Below are 22,185 nucleotides of genomic sequence, written 5' to 3' on the forward strand. Positions count from 1 at the left end.
CTCAGGATCTTGGAGACTTTTCAATTCCTTTTCATGAGATGAATCGTGACTTCATGAGCAAGATTCAAAAGAAAGAAATTGCAAAGGCTTTGAAGAAAATGAAATCAAGAAGGGCAGTTGGCCCAGATGGTATACCTATCGAGGCTTGAAAATGCTTGGGAGAGAAAGGTTTAGAATGGTTGACAAATCTTTTTAACAAGATTTGGCGGACAAATAAGATGCCTAATGAGTGGAGGAAGAGTACTTTGGTGTCTCTATATAAGAATAAAGGTGATATACAAGATTGCACAAACTATCGTGGTATAAAACTCATGAGTCATACTATGAAACTTTGGGAGAGGGTGATTGAGTCTAGGTTGAGGAAGATTGTCATGATATCGGAGAATCAATTTGGTTTTATGCCTGGAAGATCAACTATGAAAGCTATACATCTTCTTAGACAACTTATTGAGAGAAATAGAGAGAGGAACAAAGATTTGCATATGGTTTTTATTGATTTGGAGAAGGCTTACGATAGAGTACCTAGGGACGTTCTCTGGTGGATAATGATGAAGAAAGGTGTTTCTCTCAAGTACATTAGTATAATTAAAGATATGTATGAAGGAGTAGTAACCAATGTCCGCACTTGTGGAGGGGTGACAACCAATTTTCCTATAACGGTTGGGTTACATCAAGGATCTGCTTTAAGCCCTTTCCTATTTGCTATAGTGATGGATGAGCTTACGAGATCAATTCAAGAAAATGTGTCGTGGTGTATGTTGTTTGCTGATGATATTGTTTTGATTGATGAGTCTAGAGTTGGGGTTAATGCTAAGTTAGAATTATGGAGACAGACATTGGAAGCAAGAGGTTTTAAGTTGAGTAAGAGTAAGACAGAATACATGGAATGTCGATTTAGTAAGCAACGAAGTAGTGATGGGAGTGTAGTGAAGCTTGGTGAGCACGAAATACCGGTGGATGATTCTTTCAAATATTTGGGATCTATCATTCAAAAGTATGGAGAAATTGATGGAGATGTAAATCATAGGATAAAGGTTGGGTGGATGAAATGGAAGAGTGCAACTGGAGTGTTGTGCGATTGTAGAATGCCATTGCGGTTGAAGGGAAAGTTTTATAGGACGACTATTAGGCCCGCTTTACTATATAGTACGGAATGTTGGGTTGTCAAGAGACATCATATTCAAAAAATGAGTGTAGCTAAGATGCGTATGCTGAGATGAATGTGTGGAAATACAATAAAAGATAAGATTCGGAACGAGGAGATACGTAAGAAGGTAGGCGTTGCACCCATTGAAAATAAGATGAGAGAGAATCGTTTACGGTGGTTTGGACATATTCGACGAAGGCCTAATGATGCTCCAGTTAGAAGGATGGAGAAATGGGAAAATATATTAGTTAAAAGAGGTCAGGGTAGGCCTAGGAAGACATGGATGGAGGTGATAAGAAAGGATATGAATGCTTTGAACCTCACCGAGGACATGGCATTGGATAGAAATGAATGGAGGAGAAGGATTCATGTGGAAGACCCATAATGATTTTCTTTGTTGGTTCATATCGCCGACCCCAATTGTTTTGGGATGAAGGCGTAGTTGTTGTTGTTGTTGTTTCTTTCTCTTTATCTTCTCTTTATTTTTTGTATTTTAGCATTGTCAAGCTCATATTGAACTAGACTCAAAACTAGTCAAAGATTTGACTGGTTTTGAATAGCCGTTGGAGCTTAGTCCAACGGCTATGAATAGGGCCGGTGGACTAGCTCCAACGACTCTCTTGAGTCCTCTAAAAGGTCCTCTCTCTCCCTCTCTCAATGTATATAAATAAGGGGTAACTCCCCTCTCATTTGTATTATGCTTCTTCTTAAGCATTTTATGTGAATGAAATAAAGTTTATTATTTTTCTTTTGAGTTCTCATTTATGCCCTTTTGTAGGTTATGATTAAAGTGTTTTTGATAGACACATAGTGCAAGCGTTTGTTCTTTCAAGGAAGATCATCATTTCCTTACACTAGTAATATTTTTTACATCAATGATACAGCTTGGCAGTGGAAATGGATCTGATTAGTTTAACCTTCCAAGCAAGGCAACAATCCTTGTACAACCCTTTGACTATCCTTCAAAAAGAGAGTCCAAAATGAAGTTGTCCATAAACCCCAACCCCAAGAATGTTACCAATTGGTCTTCAATCATGTTAGGAGACATGAAAGCAGACTTTTTCAGTTTTACCCAACTTTTATTCTATCATAATACATCTTCTGATGACCATCAAAACTCAGCCAATATTAATCGCATTAGCAATAAGATAAAAATATCATCATCAACTAGGTGAATGTAGACCTAGCTTACATATGGAAGTGCTCCGGATGAATCCCATCTTTGCCCACCATGTCAGCCTTTGTTGCTACAAAATGTACTTTGTTTTTTTCAAGACATTAGTGTTGTTCCCCTATGACTTACTTTGTATAGTTGTCTCTAGACTCTGTTTTGCTTTGGTTGAGTCTTGATGTAAGTGTTGAGTCACTTGTAACTTTCTTCGGGCCACCCTTGCACTTTGGTTCAGGTTGATCAATACCCAGAAGGGTTAGCCCGTAGATTTGAACTGTAATGCGCCTGCGGGCAAAATTGTGAATGAATGCAAATGTGTCGAGCTTTCTTTTGTTCACCCTCGTTGTGATTACTTTCAAGTGATTGCAATTTCTCGCCTCTCTTCTCTTTCGCTCTCTTGCACTCTCTATAATCTAAGCTTATGTAGTGGCAAGCAAGCGACCAGAAAGGCTTGCGACGGTAAGAAAGGACCGTCGCGCCGCACTAGCCTATTGAAAAAATAGGTTCATGACAAGTGGTAACAGAGCACATTCTCGAGCTGGGGAAGTGATGCAGTGGGGTGTTGGCTTCCTCGTTCCTTGACGATCCTTGTTGGTGGCGATAAAGGCACGACTCTTTGATGATGCAGCCATCACGAGCTCTTGATGGCTGCTGGGAAAGAAACACGACCCACACAGTTGTGCACAGAACAATAAAAGGAATAGCAATGCCCACTACATTGAGGTTGATTTTATTTGTAATCAAATGTCAAATGAACCATATGCTGAATATTAAAGAAGACTAAAAGACAAAACTCTGAACAGTATTAAGCAAATGAAAGAACCACTGGGGAAAAAAAGAACAATGCTGAGCAAAAAGAAAGGCTGCGGCTATTCTTCAAAAGTATGTCCTCATCCACGCAACCCTAGATGAGGCTTTTTAAAAGCCTCATCTGGATCCGAATCACGGGTCATGCAGTATGGGTCTAGGTCCATCCTGCCCTGCATCAGGAAGGAACTCCAGAGTCGGTATCGAGAAATGCGCCGACAGGCCATGATTTGTGAGCAAGACATCGTGGTGCCTCAATACAACTTATGTAGCACCAAAGGTAAGGCAGTTGCCGAAGCCGAGGAAATGGGTTAAGCTCGGAGGCCATAAGCAGATGGTTGAGACTGTCAATAGACCAGTGGCTTATGTGACTTCGCATGAGAAAGCGATTTCACGCGTATTTGAGTCATTTGGAGGACTGGATGACGAAATGAATAGCCTGCGAGAGCAGGTGAACTTGCTGATGAGACAGGTTACTTCGTTGAATACGATAGTGACCACCCTGCAGACTAAAGTAGGGGAGCTTCAGTTGAAGAACGACACTTTGCAGCGAACAGTGACCCTAAATGGCAGAAATGGCGATAGGCCATCAAAGATAGATGTGTCGAGGCCAGCGAAGTTCAATGGTTTAAGAGATAGCAAGGTCATAAAGAACTTTTTGTTTCAGATGGAAGACTACCTGGATATTCAGAACGTATAGGTCGAGGACCTCAGGTAAAGGTTGCAACAGCTCTGCTCGGCAAATATGTTATAGCCTGGTGGAGACGAAAATGTAGCGATAAGGAAAAAAGGCATTGCCTAATTAATACCTTTGAAGCCTTCAAAATGAAACTACAAAACTACTTTATGCCGCGAAATGGACAGCGACAAGCTTATCAGATGGTGTCAGAATTGAAGCACACTAGAGCCTTAATAGACTACATCAGGACGTTCCAGAAGTTCATGCTGGACGTACCCAATATGCCAGATGAAGACAGACTCAATTGATTTAATGTGGGACTACAGCCGTGGGCACAGTATGAAGTAGAAAGGAGCAACCCCGAGACTTTGGAAGATGCGTATGTGATAGTCGAACCCCTAGTGGATACTCAGCGCAAGACCTTCACTTCATCAATAAAGGCGGGGAAGAAGCCGGACCATGGAGGCAAGAAGGAGGATCGACGTGACAACAAGGGTGAGGCGTCGACCCAACACCACTTCGACAAGAAGCAGAATTACAAGAAGTACAACAACGACAACAAAGGGCGGGTTGTGGCTTGTTGGTTTTGTGGCGATAGGCATATCGCAAGGCAATGTCCAAAGCGCCTCGTGAAAGACGACGGACATGCCAATGCAGTACAGGCAGAAAGTAGCAACACCGACGTCATGCAACAAAGGATGTGAGTCATGCAGTCGATTAACGTAGTAAGAAGTTGCGCAGACGAAAGCATACCGGTTAGCAAAGAACTCATGTATCTAGAAGTCATTGCAAATGAAAAGTTTACTACGACAATGATATACTCTGAGGCCACGCATAACTTCGTCTCGCGGAAAAAGGCAGAGCGGTTGAGCTTGAAGCCCGGGTCAAAGCAAAGGACCATCAAGACGGTGAACTCTGAGGCCAAACCCATCCTTGGTGAAGCAAGGTATGTGGCTATCCAAATTGGGAGTTGGGTCAGCAAAACCAACTTCTCAGTGGTAACCCTGGACGATTTTTGAATGATTTTGAGCATGGAGTTTCTTCGTAGCCAGAATGTAATGATGTTGTCGAAGTTTAACTCGTTGATGATCAGGGGGCAAAACTCTTTACACACGGTGCAGTGTCTTACTGTTGAAGGTAAGTCTTCAATGCTATCTGCCATGCAATTGAAGAAGGGTGTCAAGCGGAGAGAGCAAACATTCCTAGTGGTCGTGCGCACCGAAGAAGGGAAGGTAGAAGCAACAGTGTCGCCGACCCTTGCCCCCACTGTTGGCAAAGTTTCGAGGAGTGATTCCCTCGGAACTGCCGAAGCGTCTGCCGCCGAGATGCGAGGTCGACCACAAGATAGAGTTGACCCCGGGAGCAAAGCCCCCTACCATGGTCCCTTATCGCATAAGGTCGGCTGAATTGAAGGAGTTGCGCAGGTAGCTGGACGAGATGTTAGATGCAGGCATCGTTCGTCCTTCAAAAGTACCCTTTGGCACCCCTGTGCTCTTTCAAGTGAAACATGATGGTTCCAAAAGGTTGTGTGTGGATTATCGTGCAGACTTATTCGACCAGTTAGGCAGTGCTCGTGTCTTTTCGAAGCTAGATTTGCGATCAGGTTACTGGCAAGTGAGGATTGCTGACGGTAATGAGCCAAAGACAACGTGTGTTACTCGATATGGCGCCAATGAATTTCTGGTGATGTCATTCGGGTTGACTAATGCTCCGGCCACATTCACGACATTGATGAACAAGATTTTCTACCCTTAGACAAGTTCGTGGTAGTTTATCTTGATAACATCGTGATCTATAGCAACAGCATAGAAGAACATGTCGGGCACTTGCGAACAATGTTTCAGGTGATGAAGAAGAGTGACCTTTGTATTAAACGAGAGAAGTGTCTTTTCGGACGGGAGGAGATCGGCTTCTTTGGCCACATCGTGAGGCTTGGTTTGCTGTGCATGGAAGGATAGAAGATAAGAGTCATTCAAGAATGGAGTCCGCCAACCAAAGTGTCAGAGTTACGGTCATTCCTTGGCTTGGCAAACTACTATCGGTGGTCCATCAAAGGCTACCCCCTCATTGTTGTGCCCCTCACGGATTTGCTAAAGAAGAATTGGGTATAGCTCTGGACAAGAACCGGTCAAGATGCCTTCGATGGCTTGAAGAAGGCCTTGGTAAGGGAACCAGTGTTGCGATTGCCGAACCACTCAAGACCTTTTGAAGTCCACACAGATGCTTATGCTTCAAACTTTGCCATTGACGGAGTTATCATACAGGAGGGACATCCGATTGCTTACGAGAGTTGGAAGCTAAATGATGCGAAGAGGCGCTACACTATACACGAGCATGATATGACGACCATCGTGCATTGCCTCAGGACCTGGCGACACTATCTTCTGGGTGCCCAGTTCATTGTCAAGACGAACAATGTCGCCACGAGCTATTTTTGGACGCAGAAGAAGTTGACGCCCAAGCAAGATCGATGGCAAATGTTCCTAGCTGAGTTCAACTTTGCTTTGGAGTATAAGGTGAGGAAGACCAACGTTGTTGCTGACGCCCTGAGTTGCAAGGCAGAATTCGCGGCTGCACGGGTGGAGCCTTCTAAAGTTCACTTGGAGGGTGAGTTGCTGGACTGCATCAGCGAAGGAATGCAACAGGACACAACGGTGCAACATCGTCTCCCTGGCGCAAGCGAAAAAGACTCGACGATTCTAGCTACGGGACAGCCTCCTTGTGACTAAAGGATGATATGTCTTCGTGTCGCGGTGGGGAAACCTCCATCGCAAATTGCTTATGCATTATAGGCCGATCATCCAGGTCAGGAGCGGACCTTAGCACTCTTGAGCGCGGCTACTATTGGCCGCAGATGAGGAACGATGCCTCCTTGAGCCTCTACCTATTCCAGAACGTCCTTGGGAGAGCATTTTTATGGACTTCATTGTTAGTCTGCCAAAGGTAGATGACTTCAGCTCTATCCCGGTGGTGGTGGATCGTTTCTCTAAATATGTCACCTTCATTTCAGCTTTCAAAGAGTGCCCTACAGAGAAGACTGCAGAGTTGTTCGTCAAGCATGTTGTGAAGCATTGTGGTGTACCAAAAAGCTTTGTGAGCGATTGCGATTGCAATTACGATGCTCACTTCACAGGCAAATTCTGGCGTGAAGTGTTTCGGCTACTCGGCTTCGATCTGTTATTTTCAATAAGTTTCCACCCACAGACGGATGAGCAGATGGAGCGCATCAATAGACTGTTGGAGCAATACCTCAGGCACCTTGTTAGTGCCAATAAGAAAAATTGGGTAAAGCTCTTAGATGTGGCTCAATTCTGCTACAATCTTCAGAACAATGAGTCTTTAGGCCACAGCTCGTTCGAGATAGCTACGGAGCAGCAACCGCTGACCTCGCATAATCTAGCCGTACAGAAGAAGAGAAGGCCATCCTTCGCCTATTAGTTTGTTCGAGACTGAAACGAGCAGACTGAGCTGGCGAAAGCGTTTCTGCACAAGGCGGCTAAGAGGATGAAGAAGTGGGCGGACAAACATCGTCGACCTGCTGAGTTCCGTGTTGAGAACCAGGTGTTGGTGAAACTTTACCCGGATCGCATAGGCATCTTCCATGGACTGATCAAGGGTAAAGGAATTAATAATAATGAAGTGAAGCTTGGACCGTGAACGGTCAACCCCCGATAGAAGGTTCCATTGGAACAATTATTTATTTCAGGGTACCTCGTCTCTTTTTTTAGAGGAAGTGTGGGGATAAATGACAAGATATTGGAACATCAGTTTGGAAGAGATGATGGAAGCGGGGGTTCATTTTGGTCATGGTACTAGGAAATGGAATCCTAGAATGGCACCTTACATCTCTGCAAAGCGTAAAGGTATTCATATTACAAATCTTACGAGAACTGCTCGTTTTTTATCAGAAGCATGTGATTTAGTTTTTGACGCAGCAAGTAGAGGAAAACACTTCTTAATAGTTGGTACGAAAGATAAAGCAGCTGATTCGGTAGCATCAGCTGCAATAAGGGCTCGGTGTCATTATGTCAATAAAAAATGGCTCGGTGGTATGTCAACGAATTGGTCCATTACATAAACGAGACTTCATAAGTTCAGGGACTTGAGAGTGAGAGCCGAGATGGGGCAACTCAGTCGTCTCCCGAAACGGGATGCAGCAATATTGAAGAGACAATTATCTCACTTTCAAACATATCTGGGTGGTATCAAATATATGACGGGGGTTACCCGATATTGTAATCATCATTGATCAGCAAGAAGAATATACGGCCCTTCAAGAATGCGTCACTTTGGGTATTCCAACTATTTGTTTAATCGATACAAATTGTGATCCAGATCTCACAGATATTCTGATTCCAGCCAACGATGACGCTATAGCTTCCATCTGATTGATTCTTAACAAATTAGTATCCGCAATTTGTCAAGGACGTTCTAGCTATAGCTATATAAGAAGTCGTTGATTAATAATAAGATAAGATAAGTCAATTACTTGGCTTCGGGAAACCCAGAGATTCATTGAATCGGTTACTCTTACTATTCCTGAATGTGAAAAAAGAAATTCAAATTGTTGGGGATATATTACGTGATTAATTCATTAATTAATTTAGTATCCGAAATATATGATTAAATTAAGCAGAAGAGTAGAAAAAGAAATGGTTGAATCAAAATAATTCCTTCTTAAGTTCCATTTCTGTCAGAGGGTAATATGAATGTTCTACCATGTTCCATCAACACACTAAAGGGGTTATACGAGATATCCGGTGTGGAAGTAGGCCAACATTTCTATTGGCAAATAGGGGGTTTCCAAGTGCATGCCCAAGTACTTATAACTTCTTGGGTCGTAATTGCTATCTTATTAGGTTCAGCCGCTATAGCCGTTCGGAATCCATAAACTATTCCGACCGACGGCCAGAATTTCTTCGAATATGTTCTTGAATTCATTCGAGACGTGAGCAAAACTCAAATTGGAGAAGAAGAATATGGTCCTTGGGTTCCTTTTATTGGAACTCTGTTCCTATTTATTTTTGTTTCTAACTGGTCAGGTGCTCTTTTACCTTGGAAAATCATACAGTTACCTCATGGGGAGTTAGTTGCACCTACGAATGATATAAATACTACTGTTGCTTTAGCTTTACTCATGTCAGTGGCATATTTCTATGCAGGCCTTACTAAAAAGGGATTGGGTTATTTCGGTAAATACATTCAACCAACTCCAATACTTTTACCAATTAATGTCTTAGAAGATTTCACAAAACCTTTATCACTTAGTTTTTGACTTTTTGGGAATATATTGGCCGATGAATTAGTAATTGTTGTTCTTGTTTCTTTAGTACCTTTAGTGATTCCTATACCTGTGATGTTCCTCGGATTATTCACAAGCAGTATTCAAGCTCTGATTTTTGCAACCTTAGTCGCAGCTTATATAGGTGAATCTATGAAAGGTCATCATTGAGTAGCTTTCCATCCAAATAAATAATAAAATAATGCTTTGAATTTCAAAGAGTCGCTTTTTCTTTTTGAATTGATTTAAATTAAAAATTAAGTAAGCCCATGAATCTTATTCCAATAATTAATTCATGGGTAGCTCAAGATACTTGCTTGAGGAACATGATTGATATAAATATATTTATTTATGATATATATGATATAGAGTAGGAAGAAAACAAGAGCAAGAGATATATATGTACGATATTAATATTTATTATATTACGTATTACACTACGGAATTGTAAAAAAAGAGGGGATTCAAAATTTTTCCAAAGATCCGCTTTTTGTCCTATTCATGTCATACATCTCCTTTATTTGCCCAGTCAATTACGACGATTCATAATTGGGGTAATAATTGTTACCCGTTTGGGGCGTGCGACGAAACAACAAGAACTATGTTCTACGGAACCGTTGCTATTTCATTCCATTCTATTCAACAATTGACCAAAATTGGAATTAATTGCAATTGGATCAATCAATCATCAAATCTTGATATGGGATGATTCGCTCTGATGAATCTCTTTGTTTGTATCCATGTGAGATAATGATAAAGACAAGAAAGAGTTCACGAATAAGATTAAAAATCAAGTAGGTTAGGTGGGTCGAGCTACATAGCCGTAGCTACATATTATATGTGAACTCCGGTGTATGCTTAGAAGAATGATTCCAGGGTCCGATCCGATTCAATAGAAATAAGATGGTGATGGTTTACATTATGGAAGAAACACATGTATATGTGATAATAGATATTCAATAGTTATATATGAACTACCCATGTATATTATTTCATTCCCCATATTACTACTGACTTTATATAGATATAGATTCAACTTTCTTTATATGGATTACGATATAAGCTCTTCCTTTTTCGTTTGTGACTGCATGTGTGGATTGAATATGAAGTCAAGCCTATGAATGCATATAAAAGAGATGAAGGAGCGAAGAATTGAAAGAATGGGTTCGAAACAAAGAAATAGAAGAACTATATTATATGGATTTACAAAGACTTGGGTAGGGAATAAAAACAAAAACGAGATATTGAAGTAGTTATGATGATTCAGTAATATCAAATATCATCACTTCTCAAATTAGGTTCGGAGTTCTTAGTTTAGTTGTATAGATCTTAGTGATGGAATATGAAATAATTCCATCATTTCAGTCACGTTTTCATGTTTCAATTGAACACTTTCCATTTTTTATTATGATCAAGGGAGAAGATTATTCTTTTTACCAAACATATGCAGATCAAATCACGATCTTATAATCTTATCTTATAATAAGAAGAATATGAGATCTTTCTCGATCAATCCCCTTGTCCCTCATTCTTCGAGAATCAGAAAGGACCTTTTCGAGTTTTAATTTGTCCATTTGGAATCTGGTTTCTTTTCTTTCCTTCGCTTTTTCTTTTATTCCCTTCCATGATGGTTCCAAAAGATTCCTTAAGTCCCATGGGTTTGATCATGTAGAATCTGATACATTTTCTCATCGAACGAAAGGTATGAAATCAATTAGATTGATTTTTCGATCAAAAGTACTATGTGAAATCTTCGATTTCTTTCCTCTCCCTCTATCTCTATCCCATAGGTACAACGTTTGAATCAATTTTCTTCTGTATGAATCGATATTATTACATTCCAATTCTTTCCCGATACCTCCCAAGAAGTATGAGAGACCATTCACCATCACCAAGAAAGTGGGCAACCTAACGTACAAGCTAGACTTGTCAACGGACTTCAAGGTGCACCCGGTGTTTCACGTATTCAACCTAAAATTGTTCTATGTGGATGAGGGGGATCCGGAACATAGCGTGCCACAACACGCTCCTATCCTGCAGAGGGCCCCGGCAGCACAACGGGCCGAGAAGCGTCTCAGCAAGATCCTTTGTAACAAGGTCAACTACTTGGGCGAAGCGAAGAAGTATTTTGTATTGTGGGAGGAGACAATGGAATCGACATGGGAGCCAGCATTCCGGATGAAGAGCCGCTATCTAGATGAAGTCAGGGCCTACCATGAAACAGATGGCGCAGAGGACGGCGCATGATTTGAAGGGGGGAGCTTGTTCTCCTGTGACCTACTTTGTACAGTTATGTCTAGAGTATGGTTTTCTTTAGTTGAGTCTTGATGTAAGTGTTGAGTCACTTGTAACTTTCTCTAGGCCACCCTTGCACCTTGATTCAGGTTAATCAATACCCTGAAGGGTTAGCCCGTAGATTTAAACTGTAATGCGCTTGCAGGTAAAATTGTGAATGAATGCAAATGCGTTGAGCTCTCTTTTGTTCACCATCGTTGTGATTACTTTCAAGTGATTGCAATTTCTCTCCATCTCTCTTCTCTTTCGCTCTCTTGCACTCTCTATAATCTAAGCTTCCGCAACGGCAAGCGAGCGACCCAAAAGGCTTGCGGCAGTAAGGAAGGACCGTCCTACCACACTAGCCTATTAAAGAAGTACGCCCGTGACAAGTGCATTCACTATAATAAATAGGTATGAGAAAGAAGTCACCGTGTATAAGCTATGTCACAAGGATTCGGCCAACAGGGTGTCGCACCTGCATCGTCGCGACGTGACTCAGTTGCGGGTGTAGGTGCGGCACTCGGTGCAGTCAAGCTGACCCTGGGTGCGGTCAATGCACCTAGGGTCATAAATGTCCAAATCTAGACTCGAAAAAAAATATTGTTAACTGTTAAAAATTATATATATATACCCATGCACCCAAGTTTTTTTAAAGTGTCGCATCGCCGCACCCGCACCTATGTGACATAGTGTGTAAGTATATAATATCTCAATGAACCTTCTAAAAAAACAAAGGTTTCGAAGTCATTTGCATCATTACGTGTCATAATATCATATACCAATGTTGTATGTATTGTATCTTACTATGAGGAATATCGATATGATATGTGATACGAGTGCATATTGTATCTGTATTGTATGCATCATATGATACAGGCATGTATCGTACGATACAGTATCGGCACACTTTAAAAATAGCTTAATCATCTTTTTGCCTTTTGGGTTTTAAAACCCTTTTGAGGGTCAACTCCCTCATTTGTGTAGAAGTCAATAGAGAGGTATTCATGCAACCTAGGACTTGTGAGAGCGATTTGGGGGTCGATCCGTGTGCAAGGGAGAAGGCTTTTGTGGTTTGTTCAAGTGCATTTCCATAATTTTTTCACTCAAAAAAGTAGGTTAAAGTAAAAAAAATACTATTTGCTTCTTATTGAGCTTTTTTTTGGAGAAGATGATATCAAATGATCCGGCATGGTAATGAGGCACTTGAGTAATGAGCAAAAACCAATTGAAAATCGAGTGCAACTATTGCCATTCTGCTTTTCTGAGTGGTATCTCTCAGTTGAAACATTATTTAGCGAGGACACATCTAAATGTTGTCGAATATCATGAAATGGCAATGCTAGCAAATACTCACTAGTCTGAGAACAAAAAGATAAGAAAAAGATATTAGTGAGACAGAAATAGGTTATGTGCAGCCCTGGGAGGACGAAGATGAGCTCTTTACTTCTGATCATATAACCCCTAGCATAGCATCAACAGTAGAAAGTTCTGCAATGAAGGGGAAATGTGTAGTTGATGCTACTAGTAGTGTCGGGACACAAAAAGAAGTGGAGAAAGAGGAGTAGGAGAGAGTTCTTCGAGAGGAGGTAGATCTAGAGGCTCTATTAGGAGCTTTTTCCTTCATAAGATTGCTCTTGGGGAGCAGTCCGACATTCGTACTGTTATGACTCCTCAACATTTAGTTGATCAGGCGAAAGTCAAGGTTGGGAGATGGTTCTATGATGATTGCATTTCTTTCAATGCGACAAATTCTTTTTATTTTCAGGTCATAGCATATGTCATAACCAATATCGAGCCTAGATATAAAATATCTTCTGAAGATCAGAGTCTAAGTTTGAAGGAGGCAAAGGAGATGTACTGATCAGGGTATTTGATCAGGTTATAGAAGAGGTTCTACCTCAAAATATTGTCCAATTCATTACTGATAATGCAACAAATTCTAGAGCAGCATATAAAGAATTGGTAGAAAATTATGAGTCATTCTTTTAAACCTCGTGTGTTGCCCATTACATAGACCTCATGCTTGTGGACATCGACAGCATGGATGAGATAAAGCACACAGTTGAATGTTGTCAAGAAGTTACTAAATTTATTTACAATCATGCATGGATTTTGAACTTGAAGAGAAAGCACACTAATGGGGCTGAGTTGATTCGTAGTGCAGTTACTAGATTTGCTATGAATTTTTTGATAATACAAAGTCTAGTAAAGAATAAAACTATACTAAAAAAATTGTTTTCATCAGATAGGTGAAATGCATATCCTCGTGCACAAAAAAGAAAGTCAAGAGAAATTATAAATATTGTATTTAAAAGTGAATTATGGGATTCATGTGTGAAGTTGTTGAGAATCACTATACATTTAGTAAAGGTGCTTCGATTGGTTGACAGTGAAGACAGACCAGCTATGGGTTATCTCTATGAGACTATGGATAAGGCAAAAGAGGCCATTAGAGATAATTTAAATAGGAAGAAAAAATTTTACATCCCTATATAAAACATCATTGATTATAGATGGACCGAGCAACTTTATCAACTTCTTCATGCTGCAACATATTATTTAAATATTGCATTTAGATACTCCCTACATTTAAAATTGACAGGAAAGTCAACAAGGGACTCTTGGATTGCATTGAAAGGTTGAACCCTGATTATAATATTTAAGATCAAATTCATAAGAAAAAAAAGATTTATGATAATGCCTTGTATGATATGGGTGATATGGGGACCTACAATAGTGTGAAAATGTGCCATGAATGCGTTCAGGTAATTTATTTTGTCTATTCCAATTTAAATTTCATATTGTTATTTAGTTATGATGTTTTGTATGATTATATATGTTATTGTCTTATTGATTTTTAATTTCTTGCTTTTTTTCAATCATGTGGTAGAACAAGTTTGGAAGTGATGTTCCAAACTTGAGAGTTGTTGCTATTTATATTATTAGTCAAACATGTAGTGCAAGTGAATGCGAGAGAAATTAGAGCATTTTTTAGCAAATACATACAAAACGAAGAAATAAACTGAAGCACAAAAGACTCAATGACCTCATCTACGTTTGCTACAACTTACGATTGAGGCAAAGGTATATAAATTTATAAAGTTTATTTGTCATTTTCATGCATTTATTTTTAAAAAAATTATATCATACAAAACCCAACTAATTTTAATTTTTTCATGTCAGCTTTTTAGGCAAATAGAAAAGTTATCATCAAGGAAGCACAAAGAGCAATTTGATCCCATTAGTTTAAAAAATTTTAATGTATTGGATGCATTTCAGTGGATAAACGTGGAAGGAGCTCAGGAAGTAGATGATGAAAAGCTCATGTACATTGAAGATAATATGAATGTCGAAGAAGGAGGAGAAAAAGAAGATAATGATGATGACGATGATAATTGATGGTATATTTTTAAAAAACTTCGTTATTGTTTCATATCTAATTTTTAAAAAACTTGATTATGATGTCTTATGCAGCTCATAGATACATAAATGGTTCATATGTGATTTTATGGTTGTATTTTGTGTAATTCATTATTGTTTCATGTGTTATGATTTTTTTAGACTTTTTATTTATTTTTCATGATTTTATTAGAATTTTTGAAAATTTTTTAATAAAAAAATTATAATTTTTATGATACGATACAATACGTATCTTAGTTTGGACCCAACCGATACAGGTAACGATACAATACTTACAACCATGTCATATACTACTTTCTTGATGTTAATTGTCATTCAAACACCAGGTACATTTAGCTTTCACCAAAATACATCTGCCAAAATGATTTAAAAATTTTCACAAAAACCACCTGGTTATATGAGATGATCATTCCAATGATCTTCATGATACTCTCCAACAAAGAAAGAAGTGGGCAGGTATTGATGAGAAGAAAGGAGGTCATACTCTTATAGAATCAATTTAGTGAAGCAAGAGTTAGCTCCTGATGAAATGTAACAAAATTAGACAAACTCTTTCTATTCCACCAGCTGCCAACACCTCCTTGTAAAGAATCCCAGAAGAGAGACATCTGACATAGAAGACATGGCACAAAAGATCATTGTGCACTAGGATTTGTCATATGAGACTCACTTTACCATAAACTGACACTTCACATCAACTCCCTCACTAATGTTGCTCATTTACATTTCATTTTTCGCAACATAATGTGCCAATTTCAATGGAAAATCTGAATTGTCATCGATAAAAGCACAATCTGCAGCCTCCGATAACTTCTAAACTGAGGGAAGTCAAATTCTGCAGTCTTCCATGGCAATACCCTGTTGAACAATCAGTCTCTGCAAGCAAGTTCCCACCTTTTTTCATAATCTTTTCCAACACATTTCTTTCCTCTGCACCATTTTGGTCAATTTATATATCTGCCTGAAAAGTGTCCGGTTGGAGACAAATGTAACAGCTGGATTGGCAAATCTGCACTAGTGCAGGTTTGAATCCATTGGGAGTTATGCCCCCCCTGCTAGGCTACCAGAAGGGAATAGTCTTTAAATGTTGTTTTAGTGGAATATGGGATCAATTTCAAAGATTGCTCTTTTCTGCTTGATAGGAACCAACTTCATCCTTTTGAGTTCCATTACAAGGTTCGCCTCAGGATCTTGCTTGTACTGCTGTCTCAATTTTTATAAGAACTCCCTATAATAGTACCAATCTTTCCTGCTGTGTGTATCACTCTAGCCTGTTTCAACTAATGAGCCACTTTTCAGCAGATAGGCCCCACTGACACTAGCTTGTTTTAATCCTTCAGTACACTCGAGTAGGCCTTGATCCATCAGAGACTCAAAAGATCACTTGGACCCACTATATTTTGATTAAGTTTATGCCTTCTTTGAATCAAGTGAACACATCCCCAAGTCATGAAGTGTACTCCCTTATACATTCTTCTCATGCATATAACAAATTGTAACTTATTGTTCTGTGCTAAACTTGATGCTTCAGTGTCAAAGGAGAATAAAAGTTTGATTCAGACCTGATTGTATATGCCCTAGTTTTAGTTGTGCTACCCTGACACTAGACTAAGTTGAACAAGTCCTGAACAAATCGACTTTAGTCCAAGCTGCCAGATTATCAATATCAAGGGCCCACACCTAGTCAAAGACTTTGAGTTTACTAGACAGAGTATATGGGCGCTAGGCAACAATCAGCAGGTTGCCTACTTGACTAAGTTTTTCAAGAATTGATGGAAAGGCCAGAACTCGGAAAACACTTGAATAGGTCTACTCAGTAGAACTAAGTTTTGATGACTTGTTCAACCCATTCTGTGCCTCATGATATACAGCAAACCTGTTTAGACTTGCCCAGCTCCAGTATCCAAACTAATTCCCACAAAATCATGCAAAAAAAGAAAAGGGGCTGCGGTACTGCATTGATTGAGATATTTATCAACTAAAAATGATTCCATGATGTTGTAGGGTTTCCATCATCAAATATCATTTCCATTGTCATGAAATGTAGAATTTTCTCAAGTTAAAACGAGAAACAGGATATAGTTTTCATTATTCAAAAGCCACAATTAGAAGCCATCAGAACACACCATGTAAAATTTAATAGACGCTTTCAGAATGTTTAGACCCATCACAGACTCAACCATGTAAAATTTAATAGACGTTTTCAGAATGTTAGACCCAGCACAGACTCAAGTACTTCTGGAGGATTCAATGTCTAATATAACCCAAATAAAGCCGTATTAATTGGCAAAATATCTGATCTTCCCAGGTTGGTTACAGATTGATCATAAAAGGTATAGTCCATAACAAATCAATGTGCCGCCGCAAGCAAGCAAATCTAGGGGCGGGTTCTAAATAATAGGTTAAAATAATGATAATCTGAAAAAACAATAGGAAAATAGTGATAGGATCAAAACATTATTGTGATTATTTCATTCTTAAGTGAAAAATCAGTTCAGTGTGACATTTTGGAATTTTTTGGGCCTTTCCGTAGCAGCAATCCTTCTAAAACAAAATAAATTCAACATATTGCAATATTTAGTGAAAATGATGTATAATTCCACTAGCACTGATTTATACAATTTAACTGGCGTTTTACGCGACAACCAGGCAAATCTTGGTCTTGTGCATCGTCTTGGTCACACAAAACTAGGCTTCAAAAACCTGCACCTCTCTCATCCAACCACCGTTTGGTGGTGGGACATGGACCATACCATCCTGGATAACTTTCGGCTGGTGGGTGGACGGAAATCTTTCATTTTCTTTTCTTTTTTCTGGTTTTTTCGATCCTATTTCCTGCCCATCATCCAGCCACTCACCGGCCATGATTTTGTTACTCTATCTCTCGCTCGATCGCTTTCGCTCTCGTGATATATATATATATATATATATAATTCAGACTATTTCGAAATTAACCAGAGATATGCAACACCACCACGAATTGGGCAACCGAGATTCTGATGTATTTTCATTGCTAGCTTCTACAGAAGGGGGAGAGAATCAAGAAAACACACAAATGAAACCAGAAATACAGGCGAAGGCGGAAGAAGAAGGACAAGGGGGGTGAGACTCACCCTTCTTGACGTGGACGAGCTTGCCAGAATGCGTGCGGCGGACGTGCCGGACGGCGAACCCAACGGCGGCCGCGCGAGATCCGGTGGAGACCTTGATCTGGTGCTCGGGGAGCAGGGAGATCGGGGACCTCGGGGACGACGAGAGGAGGTCGGTCGAGTTCAGGGAGGCCATCTTCAACAATTCCCTCTGCTCGTCCGTCAGGAACCCCTCCTCCTCGCCCGTCGACGTTGCCATATATTATATCAAGAACCAACCCCCAAACACGGATCGAAGCAATCAGCACAACTGAATCCTCCTTTATTCTTAGACCGAACCGAGGATCGATCGTCGATTCGACATTGCCACACAGTCGATTCAATCTTAGCAAGCAGAGAGAGAGAGAGAGACGAAACCCTAGGGGGAGGCCCACTTTCTCTTGGTTTCTGATGACCGAGGTATCAGAGTGGTGTGCTGCGGCGGCGGCAACCAGGGGCGAACTGGACTTCCACCAACATCAAATGACTTACAAAGGTTTTTTTTTCTTTCTTTCTTTCTTTCTTTTATTCTCCCTTCTTTTTTTCTTTTATATCTCCTGTCGTGTCCCGAATGACACGATCGGACACGTTTTGTAGAGAATGACACGTAGAACTGTTTTTAGTAATGTTTAACTAGAAGTACACACTCATATGTATTAAAATATCAAAAGGTAATTTTTTATTGATTAAAAAAAATTTGAAGTCCAGTAACCTAGTGTCACGGGCTTAATGAAAGTACTGTGCAGCACAAGGGCGTAGCTAGGGGGGGCAGTACTGGGCTACCCAGTACTGCCTCCCGAAACAGTTAATTTTTTTTGTTTTTTTTTTTAAAAAGCCCAGTCCTAGCCCAGCCCTGACTGCAGCAAATAGTTTGATTTGTCCATATAAAATAGATTTTTATTAATAATTGTAGCCATTTTTTATTTTATCTCAAAAAAAAAAAATCGTGGGCACTGCCCCCGAACCCCCTCGCACAAATACATTTTTTTCCCTACACCCCTGTTTGCCCCCCCCCCCCCCCCACATGAATCCTAGCTACGCCCCTGGTGCAGCACCTGGTGATCCCCGACCTAGTCAGCCTGACAAGCCTAAGGTAACACATAAAGACGAGTGCAAGGTCGCAAAGGAGGTACGCAAATGCACAAGTTATCATATAAGCAGAAAACAAAAAAGAACACAAATCACTTGTAAGAAAATATTTGTACATTAAGAAAACAATTGCACATCAATACAAGACTTGTAAGCATTGAATTAGTAATGAGCACAATTGAATTTCCCCTAACACACGCTTTTTAAGTTGGCCCAAGACTCTACAAGCAATGAAGATCATTCTAAGAAAGGACTGCACAAATTCAGATCATATTTACAAGGACTGGAGGCCTATCTGGCAATGCAGGGCATACCTAAGGCGGTGCAGGGCTAAGTGACAGTGCAAAGGAGGGGGTCAAGTGAAACACACTTCCCCTCCTAAGTTGGCAGTATCCTTTGTACTATTTGTTGATGGTAGTCTTTGATCTATTATTGAAACTGAGGGATGTGTGTTTCCCATCTGGCATCGCTTTCTAACAATACCTTCCACTTCACAAAGTATTTCTTCACTTCTCCAAGGCAGTTGTTGACATCATCCATTATATACTTAACTTCTCTGTAGGCTGGTTCTAGTGCTTACGATGGCGCTCATTGTGGGATGGGTGCTTGTTGAGGAATGTTGCAATTTAGATTTCATTCATCTTCATTGAAGGGCTTCAAGTTGCATACATGAAAAATTGGATAGACTTGGAAACTGATGAAAAAAACTAACTGATACGCATGGTTGTCGATCCGCTGGTGTAGACACCTCAATTTTGACCGTCATTTTACATTAGGAGTCATATGTCAAAATTCAGTATTTTTTACTCATTTCAAAGTTATATTAATTTTAATTTTATTTTTAGCCTTTAAAATTTAATTTTTAAGGGTTTTTTTCAAAAGTTTAATTAAGCTAGAGGATCTTAGCTTTCAAACAAAATAAAAATTAAGTCAATAAAACATTTGAGTCAAAAGTTATGACCAAAACTAGGTGATTTGTTCTGCAAAAAAACTTATTTTTTTAGGTAAATTCCATTTTGAGTAAACTTTTGACCACCAAAACAGTTGGATTTATTTTTTAACTTAAAAGATGAATTAAATTAGAGGATGTTAGCTTTTCAATACATCAAAATGTATTTCAATCTAACACTCTGATAGAAAGTTATGGTTAAAATAAGTTAGCTTATCATAATCGATTTGAAATACGACTCAATTTAAAATGTAAAGATCTGAAATTCTTATATCTAATCCATAGAAAACTTCTAGAAGCCTCATTAACACTCTTAGATTCTTATTTTCTTATAAAATCCTAGAAGCCACCTATAAGCTTTCTCCTTTTCTCTTAAAGATAAGCTTTTGTAATCTCTTAAGAATTGTTCGTACCTTAGATTCATTGAGATTGACCAATCTTAGGTTGCTTAGGCCCTAAGGTAGGTAACTTCAACCAATGGGATTCAACTTTTAAATCAAGAACCAATCCGAATGAAATCTTAAAATTTTCAACTAATAGGATCTTTCCACATCATTAGAAGTTGGATATTGATCTTTGAATCTTGAACCCATTGAGATTAGGATCCAAACCCAGCAGAAAACTATAAATAGAGGCCTAATTTTCCTAGTTCAACATCTAGAACTTAAGTAAAGAAACTCTTTTACACCTACCATCTAACCTAGCTTCCTGGAGCCTAGTGCTCATACTCTTGCCACATCAGTCTTGCCTAGCTGAGCTAACTTGAGCCTAGTCTAGGTTTATATTGTTAAGACAAGGAAGTTGTACACGATAATTCAAGTATGATATTTTGATGATGAACAACTGGATTTCAGCTATGGCAATAAAGAAAGAAGAAAAGAATTAAAAAGTTTATAAGTTCTACATTGAAGAATTGATTGAAGATTTTGTGCAAGTGTAAATCTCTTTAAATTCTTAGATTCTTATAAAAGTCTTACTTTGATTGCATATCTCACTTGCATTACACCTAAAAATACTTAAGAAAACTTTTCTAAAAAGAACCCTTTGCAAAAATCATTTTAGAAAGCCCTTTACCTATATTTTTAGTTTTATCAGTTGGTCGATTTTCTAACGCCTATTTTTCAAAACCAAATATCTATTTTTTGATCAGTCGACTAATCTACTCTTAGTCGATTGACCCGAGAGTTCAATTTCTGAAAAGTTTAACAGAAGTCGACTGAAAGTTTTTTTTTAGTGTACTGATGATTTTCATCAATCGATTAATTTTTCTTTAGTCGACTAATTTTTAAAATCCTAAATTCAAATCTTTTTTGCTAGACACAATAGTGGACTGATTTAACAATTAGTCTGCTAATATTTGATTTTAGTCGACTGGTAACTTTTTTAGTCGACTAATATAGCTATTTTTTTTGAACTTTTCAGAAGTTGTGTTCTTTCATTTTTCAAACGTTTTGACTATTCAAAACTGTCAGTTTGACACCCCTTCGTACCACCAATGTCTGAAATTCTTCAAATATAAATAAGAGTGAGATCTACACTCAAAAAAATGAATTGAAACATCAAATTCTGTGTTTTCACTCCTATTCTTTCAAGCATTCATTTTCTCACTCACTAAGTCTCTTCACTCAAGTTTTTCACTCTAATTTCTTTTGTGAGTCAGTGAAATCATGAGTTGAGTGTTTCTGAAGCCTTAGAAACCTCTGCAAACCTATTTCACTTCTTTTGCATTCATAAGAAAAGCTCATAGGCTGATTGTAAGTTGTTTATTTTAATTTTTCTGTAAAAGGATAGAGTCTCCTTGGTTTAAAGGAGAAGTTTGCTTTCAGTAGGGTTGCTGAAAATGAGACTAGTTTTAGTTTGTTTGATCTTGTGGTGACACAAGTTTGATAGTAAAAATCTCAAGCGGGTTTTGCTTTGAGACTGGATATAGGTCTGGAGGACCGAACCAGGATAAAATCTTTGTGTGTAATTACTTTGCAGAATTCAAAATCTTTCAAATTCTAAAGATGAAGTTTAAAAGCACTATTCACCCCCCCCCCCCCCTTCTAGTGTTGGTTGCGTCGATCTTACAACACTTTTATTTGATATCAGAGCAAGGTTTGCTATCTTTTGATTTTGCAATCATCTAGCATGACAACAACATCGTCTTCTCAGCACAATGAAGGATGCTCCTTAGTCTGTCCTCCTCTCTTTTAACAAAACAAACTGTTAATACTGGAAAGTAAGAATGACAATAT

At 39.1% G+C, this 22,185-nt stretch overlaps 1 protein-coding gene across 1 annotated transcript in view; it reads right to left on the minus strand.

Annotated features, from left to right (window-relative positions):
* Window positions 1–18,395, minus strand: part of LOC149840790 (MA3 DOMAIN-CONTAINING TRANSLATION REGULATORY FACTOR 1-like) — a 28,794-nt gene extending 10,399 nt beyond the window's left edge. Inside the window, exon 1 of the mRNA XM_090003338.1 lies at window positions 17,896–18,395. Coding sequence (XP_089859464.1) covers window positions 17,896–18,130 — 235 coding nt within the window. The 5' untranslated portion in view covers window positions 18,131–18,395. The remainder of the gene's footprint in view (window positions 1–17,895) is intronic.
* Window positions 18,396–22,185: the final 3,790 nt, after the last annotated feature.

The sequence above is a fragment of the Nuphar pumila genome, chromosome 4, assembly GCF_984573655.1.
Source record: "Nuphar pumila chromosome 4, dmNupPumi1.hap1.1, whole genome shotgun sequence".
Classification (NCBI taxonomy): domain Eukaryota; kingdom Viridiplantae; phylum Streptophyta; class Magnoliopsida; order Nymphaeales; family Nymphaeaceae; genus Nuphar; species Nuphar pumila.